This window comes from Pagrus pagrus, assembly GCF_965226575.1.
Source record: "Pagrus pagrus genome assembly, contig: HAP1_SCAFFOLD_41, whole genome shotgun sequence".
Taxonomy (NCBI): Eukaryota; Metazoa; Chordata; class Actinopteri; order Spariformes; family Sparidae; genus Pagrus; species Pagrus pagrus.
This window is the reverse complement of record NW_028175422.1, coordinates 391256-411800: the sequence shown is the minus strand read 5'-3', so window position 1 is coordinate 411800 and position 20545 is coordinate 391256. Positions and strand designations below refer to the sequence as shown.

The window sequence follows — 20545 nt, the reverse complement described above, 5'->3', positions numbered from 1 at the left end:
AACAGGCTCCTCTCGCTCTGAAACGCTCATTTTTGACATAAGCCACTTTTCACACTTAATGGATTAAATTCCAGGTAAAAACTCCTTTGCCATGAAGAAGATCCAAATTGAACCAGTTCAGGCTAGTAAACCTGTTTGAAAGACCTTTTTTCAGTGAAATGCAGCTTAGTGCAAAAACAGGCTCCTCCCGCTCTGAAACGCTCATTTTTGACATAAGCCACTTTTCAGACTTAATGGATTAAATTCCAGGTAAAAACTCCTTTGCCATGAAGAAGATCCAAATTCAACCAGTTCAGGCTAGTAAACCTGTTTGAAAGACCTTTTTTCAGTGAAATGCAGCTTAGGCGACTGTACAGTGCTAAAACAGCCCCCTATCGCTCTGAAACGCTCATTTTTGACATAAGCCACTTTTCACCCTTAATGAATGAAATTCCAGGTAAAAACTCCTTTGCCATGAAGAAGATCCAAATTCAACCAGTTCAGGCTAGTAAACCTGTTTGAAAGACCTTTTTTCAGTGAAATGCAGCTTTGTGCAAAAACAGGCTGCTCTCGCTCTGAAACGCTCATTTTTCACATAAGCCACTTTTCAGCCTTAGGCGACTGTACAGTGCAAAAACAGGCTCCTCTTGCTCTGAAACGCTCATTTTTCACATAAGCCACTTTTCAGCCTTAATGAATTAAATTCCAGGTAAAAACTCCTTTGCCATGAAGAAGATCCAAATTCAACCAGTTCAGGCTAGTAAAGCTGTTTGAAAGACCTTTTTTCAGTGAAATGCAGCTTAGGCGACTGTACAGTGCTAAAACAGCCTCCTATCGCTCTGAAACGCTCATTTTTGACATAAGCCACTTTTCACCCTTAATGAATGAAATTCCAGGTAAAAACTCCTTTGCCATGAAGAAGATCCAAATTCAACCAGTTCAGGCTAGTAAACCTGTTTGAAAGACCTTTTTTCAGTGAAATGCAGCTCAGTGCAAAAACAGGCTGCTCTCGCTCTGAAACGCTCAATTTTCACATAAGCCACTTTTCAGCCTTAGGCGACTGTACAGTGCAAAAACAGGCTCCTCTCGCTCTGAAACGCTCATTTTTGACATAAGCCACTTTTCACACTTAATTGATTAAATTCCAGGTAAAAACTCCTTTGCCATGAAGAAGATCCAAATTCAACCAGTTCAGGCTAGTAAACCTGTTTGAAAGACCCACTGTAAAAAATGGCTGTGAAATCCACAGTAATTTACTGTGTTTCTGGCAAGTAATTTACTGTAAATAATTTTCACAGTAAAGTGTTGTATAATAAGCAGTAATTTTCAAAATACTGTAGAAATCACAGTAATAAACATAATACTGTAGAAATTCACAGTAGACCTTATTCTACTGTGGTAAATCACAGTAACATTACCACTACTGTATAAAATCAAAGCATTATAGTACTGTTAAAATTCACAGTAACATATTGTGTACTGAAGGAAATGAAAGCAACCAGTATAGTACTGTAGAAATTCACAGTAACATATTGAAATTCACAGTAACATATTGTGTACTGTAGGAAATGACAGCAACCAGTATAGTACTGTAAACATTCACAATAACATATTGAAATTCACAGTAACATATTGTGTACTGAAGGAAATGACAGCAACCAGTATAGTACTGTAGAAATTCACAGTAACATATTGTATACTGTAGGAAATGACAGCAACCAGTATAGTACTGTAGAAATTCACAGTAACATATTGAAATTCACAGTAACATATTGTATACTGTAGGAAATGACAGCAACCAGTATAGTACTGTAAAAATTCACAGTAACATATTGTGTACTGTAGGAAATGACAGCAACCAGTATAGTACTGTAAAAATTCACAGTAACATATTGTGTACTGAGGAAATGACAGCAACCAGTATAGTACTGTAGAAATTCACAGTAACATATTGTGTACTGTAGAAAATTCACATAACCACACTACTGTGTAAATTACACTAACATTATAGTAACCATTATTGTACTGTAGAAAATAAAATGAAAAGTTATACCACAGTAGAAAATCACAGTAATATGCATACTACTGCAGACATGTACTGCATCAATAACAGTAATAATCCCACTATTGTACAAATTCCCAGTAAACATTATACAGCACGTAGAAAGTCAGTGACCACACAGTAAACATAATTCTACAGTAATAAATTACAGTACCTTTACTGTACTGTAAAATCATGTTAACCGATAAAATCACAGTAACTATCATACTGTTGAATTTGGATTTTTGGGAGAAATCCTATTTTTTGCATGCTCGTTCATATTACACATTAAATGTGACTTCTATCAGTTTATAGTCTGAACTGAATGCGACCCTGAAGTGACCCGCATGCGCAAAAGAAGCCCTGAGGTAAAACGTTACCACGCAGGCACTGTGTTTTAGGGAAGTTGTTGTTGTTGCTTGGTTTTTCCTTTTCCCGCCACTTCTCCTCCTGAGACACAGAATTGTGACGTTTGTTGGATTTTAATGACATACAGGTTTACGGTTATGGTGCCAAATCACCAATCACAGTCACAGTTGCAAGGTCAGCCTTGGTCTCATTTGATTCAGCTCAACATGTAGATGCTAAATGAAATATTTTGGTTTGTCACATGTCTACTTTGAGAGGCTAATCAAATATTGATACTCATTGAATGATAAGGCCTTCACCTTCAAGAGCTAATTACCCGAACCGTGATGTCAAATGATGTCTTGATTGTACGCCTATAAGGGAAATAAAGGAAATGTAAATGTGTGCACAACATTTTGACAAATTGTCTTGAAGCATCTAGGTCAACATGATGTCAAATGAGTGTCCACGCACATGTGTGGTTGTGTGTGTATCCATAGCCCGGGGAAAGGGGTGTCAGAGGGAGTACAAGTCCAAAGACCAATATTGTTTGAGCCAAATTTGATACACACAGCTACCCACAACTTTTCAATGATGCATGCCATACACTATCAGCTCAGTGGCTTTGTGGATACAGTTTCCAGCCTGAGATTGGGAGGTCGGGGACCGGGGTCCAATTCCCTGTCTTGGTCTTACAAAAGACGATAAAAATGATACCAAATGCCTCCCTGTTTGGCACTGAGCAGGCCTACTATCATGTCCAGGGAGCGTACTTGTACATCATGTCCAGGGGGTGCACTCATACATTCACATACTTAAACAGGAGATAGACCCCAGACCTATTATGGGCCACATAACTTAGGAACTGTTGGCTCCCAATCCTACTTTACTATGCCATACTAGTAACAGCATTAGTCTGGTCATATTTGACACATGACACTACAGATTCTAACATTCTTGATTTTGGAGACTTTCTGAATTGACCATTATTTTTGCTGAATTTTTATAGCTGTGTTTGAGGGTAATATAAAGCCAAATCCTGACTCAAACATGATCACATGTAACCCTATACCAGGGGTGGACTGGCCATCTGGCATACCGGGTATCGTCCGGTCCGGTCCGCTATGTGTTTTTGTTTGTTTTTTCTTCTTCTCTAAATTCCCTCCAGTTGGGCCGGCCAATTGGCTACAGAGGGCTAGCAGTGTGTTACCAGCATCGACACATATCATTGGTCTATTGTTTGTCATTGTCAATCAATCATTGGCTGACGGGCTCAGAGAGCCCTGACAGCGCTGTCAATCACTACACGAACCAGGGTGGGCGGGACCTCGATGGGCGGGCGGGACGGGCTGTTGAGCCGTTAGTAACGATAGTGAGTAGCAGTGACCGTCTTCGACACTGTCGTGTCCGCTACTTGAAAATGGATAAGAGGAAGAAACGCCCGGCTGGTGCTGAGAAACAGCGATTAAAAGTTGAAGTCTCTGGAGGTGGAGGCTTCTACATGTGCGAAGTTGCCGGGACCACCAACCCGCCAGCAGCCACAGGTGCTGCTGCGCCGGGAGACGAGGGAGGAGGACCTCATGATGATGAGCGAGTGGAGGCAGACAGGGTAAGTAACGTTAGCCTGGGGCTGGCAGGGCTAAATTTTTGAGACATGTCCAAAACAAAGTAAACAACGTTTTTACATTGAATGTGATGAGAGCTAACTAACTGCATACTGATGAATGCAGCTGCCGCTAATGCTAACGTAGCTCCTCAGGGATTGAAGCCATTATTTTCTAACTTTGACAATCTAACATGTGACAGCATATTAGCCCAGAGTTGAAGGGCTGTGACTGTTGGTAGTTGTGGTTGATTTTGTTCAAATATGCCGAATTGTGATATTATGGGTTATTATTGTTCAGATGGTGTAGCTAAGCTAGCTAACAGGTGCTAACGTCAGCGGTCTCTTGTTGCCATAGTGAGTACAAGTTCTGTTTGCTGTTTCTTGCAGGTCATGAATTTGGTGAGGAGTGGAGCTGGCTGGCTGCGGACGAGGAAGTAGGGCAATACTTGTGCACATACACGTATATGAGAATGCATATCTATTCAGACCTCTAATTCTTAGACGTTTTCACACAGCTATAGATCTTCAGGGAAGCAGGGAAGAGTAAAATGACCCAGGCCAGGACAGACGAATGTCACCGAGCAGTGACTAAGTTTGAGACAGTTTAATAACTATCCACTTGGTCCCTGCTTGGTATGCTGTTGAAAAGGGAAATCTGATCTCTGAGCTGAAACATGTGTCGAAGGCAGCCATCACTGCTGATGGATGGACAAGTTTTAGTCAAGATCATTACCCCACAGTAATGCTGCATTATGTCAGGACTGGCCAGGCTCAAGAAAAAGTCCTCAAAACAAAAGCAGTGTACCAAGCACAGACAGGGATAGCTGTAGCAGAGGAGATTGATGAGATCTTGGAGGAGTATGGTGTTAGAGAGAAGGTTGTGGCAGCCACAGTTGATAATGCGGCAAACATGGATGTAGCTGTGAAAAGGCTACAAATTGTCGAGTTTCCATGTTTTGCACAGACCCTGAACCTTGGAGCTCAGAAGCTGTACAACTGCACTGCAATTTCCAACTGGGCAGCAAGAATTCGCTCTGTGATTGTATGGATGAAGAGGTCCTACATGGCAAAAGTGGTCCTTAAGAAGAAGCAAGACTTGCTCAGTAAGATACTTTCTTTACATTGCAGGCAACATAGAAATGTGTACATGTAAATTATTAGATCATGATCAAATTTAATTCATAATATTACATAAGCATTTAAGTTGTGTATATGTTACCCCTCAGAGCTACCCAAGCACATGCTCCTCCTGGATGTTAAGACCAGATGGACCTCTCTATTTGATGATGCAGAGATTCTTCGAGCAGTTTCCTGCCATCCAGGCTGCAGCCATTGACCCACGGATAAGAAAGCCCATGGAGAAAGAAAAGTGAGAAATATCGAAAAATAATGATAATGTGGCTTATTTTAAACTTGGACTCAGGTTTTGTTTTTGTTTGTTTATACAACATATATCTTTTGCGTTTTTGTTTTGTTTATATTGCAGACTGGCCAAAATGGGCAATGAGGACTTAAGAAAAGCAGAGGAGTTTGTGCTGCTCATGCGAAAGCATTACACCTCCACACTGGCAGTCTTCAGTGACAAAAGTCCGACCTGTGGTGAGATTTTGCCCATCCTGCAAAAGCTACAGCAACACTACACCGTGCAGGAAGATGACTCTGCCTTCACAAGGAGCATCAAGGAGAACATTTGGAAAGATCTTTCCAAATGCTACCAGGTACAGTGGATGATTTATTTATCATAAATAAAATGACAGTTATAAATACTTAAAAGAATAGTTCACCCTAAAACGAAATTCAGTCATTATCGACTCACCCACATGTTGGTGAGAAGTCCGGTGTAGTTTCTTAGTCCTCAAAGTGCAGCTGGAGATCCGCGGTGCTAGCCTCCAGACACGATAATCCATATAACAAGCGTTAATGGCGCCCGGGAGAAAATGTCCATAAAACTCCACAAAAACGTTGTAATATTCCTCCATACGGCTCGTCCGCTGCAATCCAAGTGTCCTGAAGTGGCGACATCCAGAGTTTACTCCAAACGACGTCATTTAGTAAATTTTTACAGCCTAAACAGTCACTATGCTATGTTTACACAGAGGGACGCTCCGTGTTCACGCACAGCCGATTGCACTACGGAAGCCGTGCCGGACAAGATGAACGAGATTCGCGATAGATACACACCGGTATTTACATCCTGCTGTGAGTTTCAAAGTTTCAAATCACTAGTGCTGCACTAGTGATTTGAAACTTTGAAACTCACAGCAGGAAGTAAATACCGGTGTGTATCTATCGCGAATCTCGTCCATCCTGTCCGGCGCGGCTTCCGTAGTGCAAACGCTGTGAGGAAGACTCGCGTGAACACAGGCGCGTTCCTCCAGGCGGATATAGCATAGTGACTGTTTAGGCTGTAAAAATGTACTAAATTACGTTGTTTCGAGTAAACTCTGGATGTCGCCACTTCAGGACACTTGGATGGCAGCGGACAAGCAGTATGGAGGAATATTACAAAGTTTTTGTGTAGTTTTATGGACTTTTCCTGCCGGGCACCATTAACGCTCGTTATATGGATTGTTGTTGCCGGAGGCTAGCACCGCGGATCTCCAGCTGCACTTTGAGGACTAAGAAACTACACCAGACTTCTCATCAGTATGTGGGTGAGTCGATAATGACTGAATTTCGTTTTAGGGTGAACTATTCCTTTAAGGATAGTCATGATAGGGCTGGGCGATATGGCCTCAAATCAATATCACGATATATTGAGCAACTCACCTCGATAACGATAAATGAACGATAAGTACAAAATCCCCCCCCGACGCCTAAAAAAAAAGGTAGTGTCACTTGTTAACAAATAATAAATAATGTAATGAACAAAAAAACTATTGCAAATAACACTGCCATGTGACTGGTGACAACTTTAAACTCTTTTAAACAAATAAGAGCACTGATGATTAAGAATAAGAGGGGCTTGAACAGGGCACTTCAAAAAGGAGCAGCAGACTTGGTATCCTGACCTGTTTACTCAGACTAGTGTTGTAGATGTGACTCTGACTCATGGTTGCATGTGATCACTCTACTCTACACACTAGTGCTTACTCCAGGTTCTTGCTAAGAAACACTAGCATGTTTACCATTTCAGGTTTCAGGCAGGATCTGAGGCATGTAACAATGTTTCCTCCAGAACTGAAAAAGCCACTTTTAAGATTCACCGTAGTTTCGTTTCCAGGTCAAACTCATTTACAATGGAGGTGCACGGGTCAACTTTTCTGTAGCATCAAAATCGCTATTTTTAAAACCCTAAGAAGACTCGACACAACATGAAACTTTGCTCGTAGTATCACCAGGGTCCCTACACCTGAACACGAGCATTGAGAACATCGTTTGTGGACACAAAGTTTGCTAAAAAGAAGGTTTTTGAACAACTCACGTTAGCATTAGCAGTAGCAGTCCTGCCAGTCGCGATGCGTCGATCCCCGAGTGCGGCGTAACATGAAGGAGAAAGCTCCATGTTACATCGGGGATCGACGCATCTCGACTGGCAGGACGGCTAAGCTAACGTGAGTTGTTCAAAAACCTTTTTTTTAGCAAACTTTGTGTCCACAAACGATGTTCTCAATGCTCGTGTTCATGTGTAGGGACCCTGGTGATGCTACGAGCAAAGTTTCATGTTGTGTCGAGTCTTCCTAGTGTTTTAAAAATAGCGATTTTGATGCTACAGAAAAGTTGACCCGTGCACCTCCACTGTAAATGAGTTTGACCTGGAAACGAAACTACGGTGAATCTTAAAAGTGGCTTTTTCGTCGTAATTATGCTTTTACACAAAGGTTTGACTCGTGTTCATTCACAAAATAAGCCGAGGTTGCATTTTGGCAACAGTTACACATGAATATACCGGTAGCCTACCTACACACACACAGCCAAACAAGACGAAAACGACTTTTTTTTTTTTTTTTTACACACCGAATATACCGACATGGGCAAAATGACGTCGGTTATCGTCGTAAATTTCGGTATCGGTAAATTTTCGGTTTATCGCCCAGGCCTAAGTCATGATGTCACATTTTCCTCCTTTTTGAAATTTAAGGAAGCTGATATCCAGAGAGAGGAGGCCACCATCTTAGACCCCCAGATTTAAATCCAAAGTGGATAAGGATGAAGTCTGGGACAGGATCAGGGAAGCAGCAGTGGCAGCAAACACAGAGGCAGCAGCAGATGAGGTATTTGAATTTGACAATGTCATTGATTGTAGCACATTTCCATTGTGAGAGTGAGACCTTTCATCTATGGCTCTGTGGTACTAAAAGTTATTTGTGTGTTTATTTGTCACTTTCTTCTCAAGCTCCCGGAGCAAGGAGAGACACAGAGGGAGGGGTGCGAGGAGGAAGAAAAAGAAGACTGTGTAAGTTTAGCTCATTGTGATGATCATTTAGATGTCATGGATTATTGAGTGATTTTTCGCTTTTATGTCCATTTAATTTCAGGCGCCGCGGCCACCAGTAAAGCAGAAAAAGACGGCCTTGGAGGAACTCTTTGAAGAGGAGGACAACGAGCTGCAGTCATTCCAACAACGACAGCCCCTTCTGTCCCTGGCCCAGAGAGTGGATCAGGAGATCCAGCTGTACAGAAGCCTGCCCCCCATCCCCTGCAAGGATAATGCCACCCTATGGTGGTGGAGCAAGAGAGAGACTCTGCCCCTGCTGTCAGGACTGGCTGAAAGCTTTCTGTGTGTGCAGGCGTCCTCCACCCCGTCTGAGAGGGTTTTCTCCACAGCTGGAGACACGATAAGTCCAGAAAAATCACGTATCCTTCCCGAAAAAGCAGACATGCTTATTTTTCTGCAAAAGAATTGTTAATTCTTCATAGTTGATGGTTGCAGATTTGCACAATGCACAGTTCCATTGGACTTGACTTGATTGTATTTGTCACTGGCTGACGTAGTTTTATTTTTGAGTGCTCAGCTCATATATCCTTTTAAAAAGGAGAATTTTAATTTCTATTAGAAAAATGTTGAACATGTTACTGGACATTCTTGTGTAATTGCCACAGAATAATTCATGTTGTATTTTGTTAATTTCTACAGAAGAATATTTATTTTATTATTATTATTTTATATTTATTTTCAAAACAAATAATTTTTTCTGTGGACCCCCTGGCACCCCATTGAGGAGCCCCAGGCTGTGGGCCTCTTAAGACCTCACTGTTGGGTTTGTAAGGTCATGTTACTTCTAAACTAAACTAAACAAAGTTGATGCTTATCGACCTGTTTGTTCTCCATTTTTCCAAATGAAATCGATAAGAGAATCGATAAGGAACCGAATCGTTTAGCAGAATCGAAACTGGAATTGGATTTGTAAAAATCTTATCAATTCCCATCCCTAACAGTGATAGTGATCATATGTTTTGTTGATGTGTTATTGCCACTATTTATGGATATTGATATCCATTGTTTTATGGTTACTAATATTTTAAATGTGCAAAGAATAAATAGTTTGGGAAATGTATATTTTGGTGTCCCAATAATTGTTGAAACTTAAAAATGTCAATTTTAAATGCAGCAACATTTTATTGACAGCAGAATACTGGTAATCAGTAAATTACAGCATAAAATGAATCATATGGTATTAAAGAAATTTGGTTACAGTTAAAATATTAATATTGTAACTAAAAAATACAGTATTACATTTTTTTATACAGTTAAAACACTTTCTGTACACATGAAATTACATGAAATGTGTTTTATTTTACAGTTAAAACACTAATGATGTAATCACAAATGCAGTATTTCGAAATTATTGTGTTTTTATTTTACAGTTACAACAATACTGCTGTAAAATAAATTCCAGTAAAATACTGTGAATATATACTGTGTTTTAGTTTACAGTTACAATAATAGTACTGTTACATAAAATACAGTACAGTACATAATTACTGTGTTTCATAGTACAGTTACAATAATAGTACTGTAATATAAACAACAGTACACAATAATTACTGTCTTATATTTTACAGTTACAAAAGTACTACTGTAACATAAAATACAGTAAAGTACAGTTCACACTGTGTTTCATTTTACAGTTACAACAAAAGTACTGTCATATAAACCACAGTACATAATATTTACTGTGTTTTAGTTTACAGATATAGAAATACTACTGTAACATAAAATACAGTAAATTTTAATTATTGTGTTTAATTCTACAGTTACAATACTGTGTTTTTTTTTACAATAAGTTACTTGTCAATTACTGCCAGTTAATTACTGTGGATTTCACAGTAGGTTCGTTACAGTCCACTTCATAGTAATAGTAGTTTTCTGTCAATCGGGGTGTTTAATTATCGAAAATAGTTTTATTTTGAAATGTGTTTCATTTTGAAAATCGACAGGATTTCTCGTTGTTGCTTTGTTTGACTTCCTGCCCGGCTTGACACATTCGGCCGCAGCACGCGAAAAAATTAGACCAGACGCCAAAACGATCGCTGCACGGCGCGCGCTGGCAGCGGGGCAGAGCGCCTCGGCGCTGCCTTTGTGAACGACATCATCGGTTAACATGGGCGCCGAAATGAAAATGACTTAGCAGCCGATCGGGGCGCTTCCGCGTCCTGTCTGAACCTGGCGTTAGGAACAAGAGCCTTGTGCAGTTTGGGAGTGTAGTAAAGTTGAATACAGTTGTGAGCACTGAGCACAAAATGCACTTTTGTTATATTTGAGTCAGTGAGACCAAAACTTCAATAATTCCTTAGGTCAGCCAGTGCCTTGTCCGTTTACTCAGCTGTTTGCACTTTATGCTACAATTGTTTGTTGCTACAAGCATATTTCATTAAAGGTTTAATGAACTATCATCTTAATTGTCTTCATTTTTAGTTAGCATATACCTTAAACACTTCAAGCTGAAAGCTAATGATTGTTATATAAGAGCAGCTGCATGCTGGTGCGATAAACTGTATGTTATACATTCAATTCACGTAAAAAAATAGTTGGTGATTAGTCGACTAACAAAATAATCGTTTGTGGCAGCCCTACAACTAACATTACAGTTTAAATGTAGGGATTTAGCTCATTCTGTATAATTTCATGTAGGCAGTTCAACAAAACCACTTCAATAAGAAATATCATACAGACCTAACCTTTACCAATCCAATTCTATATAAGTAAAACTATACATTATAAGCTTTAAATCAGTGGTGGCTCACCCAAAGAATGAAATGGTTCCCTGTCTCTGGAGACGAATGGCCCACAATTCTGGGGAGAAATAGCTTGTCCGAGACCTACAGCATAAAAATAACATCAGGTAGTACAGCACAGTCTATGTTAATAACATTGGTTAATAACATTTTTGTTTTGTACAGTGTCTTCTATTAAACAAAAAAAGAGTCAAAAAAGGACCTACAGGGATGCGTTTCAGTTCTCGGTGGCTGACTCCCTCGCTGTTTGACCATTCGTGGTGCCACAAAACGAAGTCAAACGTACCTAAAGATCCACACTGTAACAGAAAACATAGCATTCATGTTTTTAAAAAAAGTTAAAGAAACATTCCAAAATCATAAAGGGAGGAAATTTAAATGTATCACCATGTTTTCTTGTGCCAGCTGTGCCACTCTGTAGTTAACTGCCTGGAATTTAAAAATGTTTACAATACAATTCAGATTTTGTGATAACAGTATAAAGTAAACATTTCTTCTTCACAAAAACACTGATGTCTTTGCAGTTCAGTTGATTGTATATTAGTTCAAAACCAAGATTTATTTGTTAAACTTACATCATCAGTCAATCATGGCATAACCATTGAAGACTGACTCAACAACTCCAGTGGGCAAACACAGACAATGTCCTTGACTGTAACTGGAAATCTCCTTGTGGCATAAGTCAGTATTTGCTTCTCATCACGTGACCCAGACAGTAAATCCTTCAGTTTTGCCTTAACACACAGATTATGACAAAATAGTAATTGTTGACACCTTCCATTTATTACTTCATTTTAGACTGAAAGAAAATGGCTCAGCGATCTATTAATTACCTTGTCATTGTCTTCAATAGCATACAATTGTGCTATGAATGAAGACTTGCTGTCCGGTTGGATGTTGACAGTGCCCTCTGACCTTGGAAGGAGAGTTTCCTTACCCTCTAATGAATAACAAGGAACAAAGTAATACTTTTCAGAAAAAACATGTTTAGTTTGTAACTACATTTATCTTTTCACCTGTTTGGGCCACATCATAACGATTAGATACAGTTCTATCTTATGGCATATTACTATGTAATATTGGATATTGACCAAACTTACCAGCAGACTGAAGTCCCAGCATCCCACGCACACCAATACACAATTGGGTTTTACATAGGGCCTCCATTTCAGCCTTAAAACTGTTGTTAATCTTGTCATTGTGGAGGTCAATCATCACCCTTACTGTCTGCTTGAAATGTGGCTCACTCATTTGACAGAGTACTTGACAGCTGCCAGTTCGCGGTTGAACTGCTCAGCAACTGCTGAATTAACTTCGGTCCGTAGGGTGGGACAGATGTTGAGGCTCCTTAATTTCTCTTCTGGACGTTTGTGGTTGCTCTGATGGAATCTGTCATAGAGTGAGTATCGCTCATTGGTGCCTGTGATTGGATTAGGGCTGGGGCGACGCGTCGACGTCATCGATTACGTCGACGGAAAAAATACGTCGACGCAAAAACTGTACGTCGTCAACCGACCAAAACAAAAAATGGTGGCAGTGAGTAGCAGCAACGCCAGTAGCCCTTTTCACACAGACGCCGTATTATCGCCGCAGCGGCGGTTCGCCAATTCTCCGCCGTTGGTTGTTTACACAGAGCCGAGCAGCTCCGACGTAAAAGACGAACCAGAGTGTAATTCACACAGAAAGCCGGCGCCGCGGCTCCAAAAGAGGCGTGACGGTACACGTCATGGTGATGACGTGTGGTTTTTAACAACGTGTTTCCCCGGTGTCCACCTGTTAATCTAAACATGTACCTGCTGACTGTTTATCATCATATGGATGCTGTTATAATGTGCTGTGATGAGATCCTGACCCACCAAACATCCTGGAAAGTGACAAAGTTACGTTTTTCTCTAAATTACATAATTAAATAATCACCATCAGTAAACAGGACGCTGTCTGACTCTTTCACTCCCGGGGAGGGAGGCTGTTTTCTGGGGGAAAGTTCACTGAAGTCTCGGTGGAGGGCTGACCGTCCCGGTGATTTTTTTCACTGTGACAAACACTTGGTGAGTTAAAATTTTTTTGCCGGGGAAAGATGCTGTTTTTCGGCCAGAAATGTGACGAAGAGTCGGTCGGACCGACAGGCTGACAGACACTTATCCATGAATAACTGCGGTATTATTGGACCTGTTTAGTTATCACACAGTGAACACCATCAGACCGACACGCCCTCACTCCGTGCCGCCGGCTTATCTGTTCACACTGGTTCGGTTCGCCATTAATGCGCCTCTGATACCTCCGGAGGAGCATCAGAGGCGGAGGGAAATTTCACCCCTCGCCGCATCTGAAACTTTCACACAGAGGCGGATGCCGAGAATTGGCGCAGGATCCCCGCATGCAAATAACAGTGTGAATGGGGCTACTGAGTCAGCTGACGCTGAACTCAGCAAAAAAAGAACACGTATTTCGAAGGTATGGGACTATTTTACAGTAAAAGGGAGCAACTCTGTTGTTTGTCAGCTTTGTAAAATGGAAATGGCCTATCATAAAAGCACGATGGCTATGCACCAGCACCTCAAAGTGCTGAAAGACATTAGGCCGCTTGCTATTCATTACTTGAATTTTATTTTGGAATTTGGTAATTAAGAGCAATAAAAATGTATTGGAATGAAGAAATTTGTGTTTTTTCATTGAGATACATAAATTAGCATATGTAAATTGCTATAGGTCAAATTATGGGGAAATAATCGCTAATCGAATCGAATCGGAATAGAATCGAATTGAAAAATTAATCGTTAGATTAATCGATGCATCGAAAAAAAATTTGCTAGATTAATCGATTACAAAAATAATCGTTTTGCCCAGCCCTAACTTAGAGTAGCCTATGGATGGGAAAATAGCACCTGCCATGTGGTTTCTGCGTAATTAAATAATAATAACATTTAATAACTCTCTGAATGACTCAGTATTGTGCATGTAAAGATGTATATTATTACATTACTGCATTGTTTGTGTTTTGTCCTGGGATGACAATACAAGACTTCCATGAATGTGCATTCGAGAGAGGTAAGTTTGCTTTGTATTCCAGCCGGCCTGTTATGAGCAAATTTCTATACTATAGATCCATTTCATAACATGTTCCAAGTGATACAATTAAGTAGGCTATAGGACAAAGCATAATACATCCCTGGCATGAGTGAAGCTTGCCTGCTGACATGTAAACAAAAATGACTGTCACAACTGCCATGAGCAAAGAGCAAAATCATTTGTTTATAGTGTACAGTAGCCTGCTACTGTACACTCTTGGTCATTGTACAGAGTAGACAATATGATTTGCTTGTACAGCACCTTAAAAAACTCACTGTAGCCTATATTCATAGGCACACCCAGCCTCACTTTCAATATAACACACTTGCATTCTGTAATCACCGTCAGTAAATAATAATATGGAAACAATATAAAATATCTTTCAACAAGAAAAAAAGATGCACAATGTTCAGCTGTCAGAAATTAAAAACTAGCCTCATCTCTTTTCATATTTGGTTGTGATCACTCCTATTCCTCAGCTCTCTCAGCTCTCAGCAGCCCGCGATCGCAGCTCCTTTGATGTGAACGCGCACAGAGCACAAAGCTCAGAGCCGGACAATGACCACCGTCGTGATACAGTTAGCTCTGACCGGGGCTTTAGGTTTTGTTGAGCCGGGTTATGAACACAGAGCCTGGAGATGTTGAGCCTCCTTCGTAGTAAAGGCCTGAGGTCTACTCTTCATGTAACAACTGCGCCACCTCGTGGCTAAACATCAACTGCACTGAAGTCAACAAAACTTCATACGTTCTCATTTTCAAATGATTATGAATACTATTATTTTTATTTGAAGCCGGGTCAGTCTTGACTGTGGGTGTTGGGGACCTCTGTGTCTGCTACCCAGCAAACATTTTCTCGACCTGCGTCTAGATGAAGACGTCCAGTCAACGTCGCGTCACGTCGTGACTTTAATTCGACTGTTTTTCAACATCATAAAATAATATCATGGCAAATATGACCTAATTAAATATGCATTTTAGAGCGGTTTAACTGAATAAACACTGCCAGAAAACGCTTTCTCGACCTGCGTCTAGATGAAGACGTCCAATCGACGTCGCGTCACGACGTGACTTTAATTCGACTTTTTTTCGACATGATAACATTAGGGGGAATACGATCTCAAAGAAAACATATTTAACTGAAAAAACACTGTCAAGAATGATTTCCTCTATCTACTGCTGTGTCGAGATGCAGATATCCAATCATGTCGGGACGTCTGATTAACGTCGGGCAGGCAGGTTGATTTGACGTCTATCTGAGGGGCTGAAATGACCAACGTCATTTAGACGTTGTTTCAACGACCTATCAACGCACGAATGTTAAAAACTATTCGAAATAATGGAAATATGTTCGTGAATTTAAGAAAATAATGTAGTATCATATTGGCAATGTGGGCTGAAATGTTTGTGATTCTAGCATCCATCTAGGAACTATTTTTCCTCGCGTAGTTAGCGCACCTAGTGGTTTCCTACGCATGCGCAAGAAGAACTTTGCAGTGTCAGTTGACGAGGAGGAGACACAGACACCTGTGAAAGGTGAGTTACTAAAAGTACTGTAATTTAAAATGAAACTGTGTTTGGTAAGACATTATACGTTTATCAGTTGCATGTTAGAGTTTTGATTTTGTTGCTGCATCGCGTATTGTTACAGATAGCTGTTTTTTTTGCTTTTATTCGTAACCGAGCGGCGGCTAGCAGCCGAGTTAGCTGCCGTGTGAAACTACCCAGCAAACATTTTGACATCTATTTGACGTCTAATCAACGTCGGTCAGGCAGGTCGATTCGACGTCTACCAGAGGTGCTGAAATGAAAGTTTTTCTGACGTCGGTCTTATGACCGACCACATTTCGACGGCATCAATTCACGTCGTTTCAACGACATATCAACGGCTCACAGAGCAGGCTACTTCAATCTATGTCATTATTACGTCGTATAGACGACTTTTCAACGTCTCTACGTGACGTCTATCTGACGTCTAATCAACGTCGGTCAGGCAGGTCGATTCGACGTCTAGCAGAGGTGCTGAAATTAAAGTTTTTCTGACGTCGTTTTCATGACCGACGTCATTTCGACGGCTCTTAGACAGCATCAATTCACGTCGTTTCAGCGTCGTTTCGACGGCATATCAACCTTTGTCAAAATACACATGTAATGTATTGCATTTAAAAATATGTTTACCTAAATCGAGTTTCAACTAGTGCCTACATAACTGGCATTACCACATCCATACATTCTATTACAAGCACAGCTCTTGTGCTGTAGCCTATAGTCTACATGTGCAATTCTCAATGCTCTAATCTGCAACTATTTAAATTAACTTATCAATTTCAGTAAAAAAATCCTTAAAATGCAAAGAGGTCAAAAAGTCCAATAGACAACACCAGCAAATTTCACATTTGCCAACTTAAAATATCACAGGAATGCTGAAATGAAAGTTTTTCTGACGTCGGTCTCATGACCGACCACATTTCGACGGCTCTTAGACCGCATCAATTCACGTCGTTTCAACGACATATCAACGGCTCACAGAGCAGGCTACTTCAAGTCATTATTACGTCGTATAGACGACTTTTCAACGTCTCTACGTGACGTCTATCTGACGTCTAATCAACGTCGGTCAGGCAGGTCGATTCGGCGTCTAACAGAGGTGCTGAAATGAAAGTTTTTCGGCTCTTAGACCGTATCAATTCACGTCGTTTCAACGGCATATCAACCTTTGTCAAAATACACATGTATTGCATTTAAAAATATGTTTACCTAAATCGAGTTTCAACTAGGGCTGGGCAAAACGATTATTTATGTAATCGATTAATCTAGCAAATTTTTTTTCGATGCATCGATTAATCTAACGATTAATTTTTCAATTCGATTCTATTCCGATTCGATTCAATTAGCGATTATTTCCCCATAATTTGACCTATAGCAATTTACATATGCTAATTTATGTATCTCAATGAAAAAACACAAATTTCTTCATTCCAATACATTTTTATTGCTCTTAATTACCAAATTCCAAAATAAAATTCAAGTAATGAATAGCAAGCGGCCTCATGTCTTTCAGCACTTTGAGGTGCTGGTGCATAGCCATCGTGCTTTTATGATAGGCCATTTCCATTTTACAAAGCTGACAAACAACAGAGTTGCTCTCTTTTACTGTAAAATAGTCCCATACCTTCGAAATACGTGTTCTTTTTTTGCTGAGTTCAGCGTCAGCTGACTCAGTAGCCCCATTCACACTGCCATTTGCATGCGGGGATCCTGCGCCAATTCTCGGCATCCGCCTCTGTGTGAAAGTTTCAGATGCGGCGAGGGGTGAAATTTCCCTCCGCCTCTGATGCTCCTCCGGAGGTATCAGAGGCGCATTAATGGCGAACCGAACCAGTGTGAACAGATAAGCCGGCGGCACGGAGTGAGGGCGTGTCGGTCTGATGGTGTTCACTGTGTGATAACTAAACAGGTCCAATAATACCGCAGTTATTCATGGATAAGTGTCTGTCAGCCTGTCGGTCCGACCGACTCTTCGTCACATTTCTGGCCGAAAAACAGCATCTGTCCCTGGCAAAAAACTTTTAACTCACCAAGTGTTTGTCACAGTGAAAAAAATCACCGGGACGGTCAGCCCTCCACCGAGACTTCAGTGAACTTTCCCCCAGAAAACAGCCTCCCTCCCCGGGAGTGAAAGAGTCAGACAGCGTCCTGTTTACTGATGGTGATTATTTAATTATGTAATTTAGAGAAAAACGTAACTTTGTCACTTTCCAGGATGTTTGGTGGGTCAGGATCTCATCACAGCACATTATAACAGCATCCATATGATGATAAACAGTCAGCAGGTACATGTTTAGATTAACAGGTGGACACCGGGGAAACACGTTGAAAAAAACCACACGTCATCACCATGACGTGTACCGTCACGCCTCTTTTGGAGCCGCGGCGCCAGCTTTCTGTGTGAATTACACTCTGGTTCGTCTTTTACGTCGGAGCTGCTCGGCTCTGTGTAAACAACCAACGGCGGAGAATTGGCGAACCGCCGCTGCGGCGATAATACGGCGTCTGTGTGAAAAGGGCTACTGGCGTTGCTGCTACTCGCTGCCACCATTTTTTGTTTTGGTCGGTTGACGCGTCGACGTACAGTTTTTGCGTCGACGTATTTTTTGCGTCGACGTAATCGATGACGTCGACGCGTCGCCCCAGCCCTAGTTTCAACTAGTGCCTACATAACTGGCATTACCACATCCATACATTCTATTACAAGAACAGCTCTTGTGCTGTAGCCTATAGTCTACATGTGCAATTCTCAATGCTCTAATCTGCAACTATTTAAATTAACTTATCAATTTCAGTAAAAAAATCCTTAAAATGCAAAGAGGTCAAAAAGTCCAATAGACAACACCAGCAAATTTCACATTTGCCAACTTAAAATATCACAGGAATGGTGAACCTGGTTAAAACTTTCATAGTAAATAAACTCAGCTGTGATAAAGTTAAAAATACTCGAATAATGTTCACCCATACTGTAAAATACAAGTAGTACATGGACAAATCTCAGGTAAAAAAATTTTTTTTTTAAAAAGACAGCATTCAGGACCAGATATATGTAACGATTTATCTATATATTGAATAATTGAATAAAAAACGAACATGTTTATTGGAACAAATGTTTTATTGACTTCCTTTTTATTGCAGTCCTGTGGGGGTCTGCCCCTTGCCCCTGCTCCTTGGTGGGGCATGTTTAAGTTGGTTCTGAATCACACTCTCTATTTCTGCATCTGTGGCCTTTGGACTCCATCTCTTCACAGCAGCTGGAGAGAGGGCATAAGAAAAAAATAAACATTTTTACAGAGCGCCTATTCAGAAGTTAAATGCACTTTATAGATGGCAAGAACAAATTGTTTGGGGAGTTGAAAGAGTAATGAAAGAACCACTTCTTAGAGCCACTCAGTAGCCTGAATCTGATGGTTTCTAATAAAGCCAGTAGGCATTAACAGTCTGAGCTATGGTAGCCCAGCTTAGCCCAGGATAGCCACATGCACATGAAGCCCATTCAGTAATTTCAATTATATCAATCTTAGTTTCTTACACTTGATGACATGGAACATCTTTGTGGCTTTAAAAGGCACAACACAGAGAGGCAACACTAAGCATAACTTCTCTTTCATGCAGGTGCCTGGCTGTTTACACAGGGAGCACAATAGCACATTAGAGGTTTTCTTTTAAAGGACAATTCCATTTCATTTCAAACATGTGCTACAGTTTCGGAATACATTTACTCTAAAAGAATGAATTTGAAGATATTCCTCACTGTTGCTGCTGTTATGCATTAGCACCTCTGTCCAAGCATCATCACAACAGCGTAAAACAGTGGCGGACGGCTCTGAGGCTGTATCCAAATATTCATATTCATTCAAGACCCCCATTCAAGTGTGTGTGCGTGTGTGTGTGTGTGTGTGTATCTCACCTGGTGTGCGTCTCACAATAAACCTGTGAAGTGAGGTAAATTGGACAAATAGTTATCAAAACAGGCCTATGCGAGGGACAGAGACACACAAATAGATTACTTTTATATGTAGAGAGATAGTGACATTGATTAACCTCTGAAGTCAATAAAAATGTAAAAATTTTAGTACGCCTAAAATAAAAAAAAACTGTAAGGATGAATAACTGCTTGTGGCTTCATCTGAGCATGTCAATGGCATTATGGGGCTGTAGCCACACTATCAGTGAACACTTGTTTCAAATTTGAAGAAGATGGCACAAAGTATGACCATTCTACACCTACGCTGTGATTGACAGATAACCAGCCACACTGTCAGTCACGTCTCTACAATAAGCGGGCGCCCTCTGCCGTTGCGGTCGTGTAGCGACACCAGACAACTATCAGCATGTGTCAACGGCTAGACCCCGGTTATAAGACGATTTCTGGCCACATATCAATGTCCGTGGACCAGATAGTTTTCGGGAGCTGGTATGGACCGTATGGTCCGTCCCGTTTTTGGTGTATGTCAAGCGACACCTATAGGCCTGGCATATGAACTACAGCGTTTTCGGTTGATCCGTCTAGATGCAAATATTCTTGAAACAATGCCGAGGAAGACGGAGAAAAAATAACGTTTTCGCCCGTCTGGACGGCCCCTTAAAGTGTTTTGGTTCTGTAACGATGCTAAACCGATAGTTGCACAGATGTTCGGCTCGGTTTAGCATCGAGCACCTCACGTAGCCTGTGAGCTAACTCAGGGCTAGTTTCACACGGCAGCTAACTCGGCTGCTAGCCGCCGCTCGGTTACGAATAAAAGCAAAAAAAACAGCTATCTGTAACAATACACGAT

The 20545-nt window shown here is 40.8% G+C and overlaps 1 protein-coding gene and 1 long non-coding RNA gene across 2 annotated transcripts; one reads left to right on the top strand and one right to left on the bottom strand.

Moving 5' to 3' along the window:
- The first annotated feature begins 3705 nt into the window (after nt 1–3705).
- LOC311253747 (uncharacterized protein) lies at nt 3706–9472 on the top strand. The gene is made up of 8 exons (XM_084384228.1): nt 3706–3977; nt 4362–4408; nt 4939–5077; nt 5201–5343; nt 5461–5692; nt 8056–8188; nt 8311–8370; nt 8453–9472. Exons 4-6 carry the CDS (start codon nt 5228–5230, stop codon nt 8104–8106), a joined length of 399 nt encoding a protein of 132 aa, XP_084240354.1. The 5' UTR covers nt 3706–3977; nt 4362–4408; nt 4939–5077; nt 5201–5227; the 3' UTR covers nt 8107–8188; nt 8311–8370; nt 8453–9472.
- A 1920-nt stretch (nt 9473–11392) lies between these two features.
- LOC311253751 lies at nt 11393–12576 on the bottom strand. Its single transcript, XR_014621861.1, has 5 exons — nt 12254–12576; nt 11987–12093; nt 11729–11887; nt 11541–11582; nt 11393–11452 (listed from the first exon to the last, which is right to left on the bottom strand). It is a non-coding gene; the product is annotated as an uncharacterized lncRNA (long non-coding RNA).
- Between the last annotated feature and the right edge of the window lie 7969 nt (nt 12577–20545).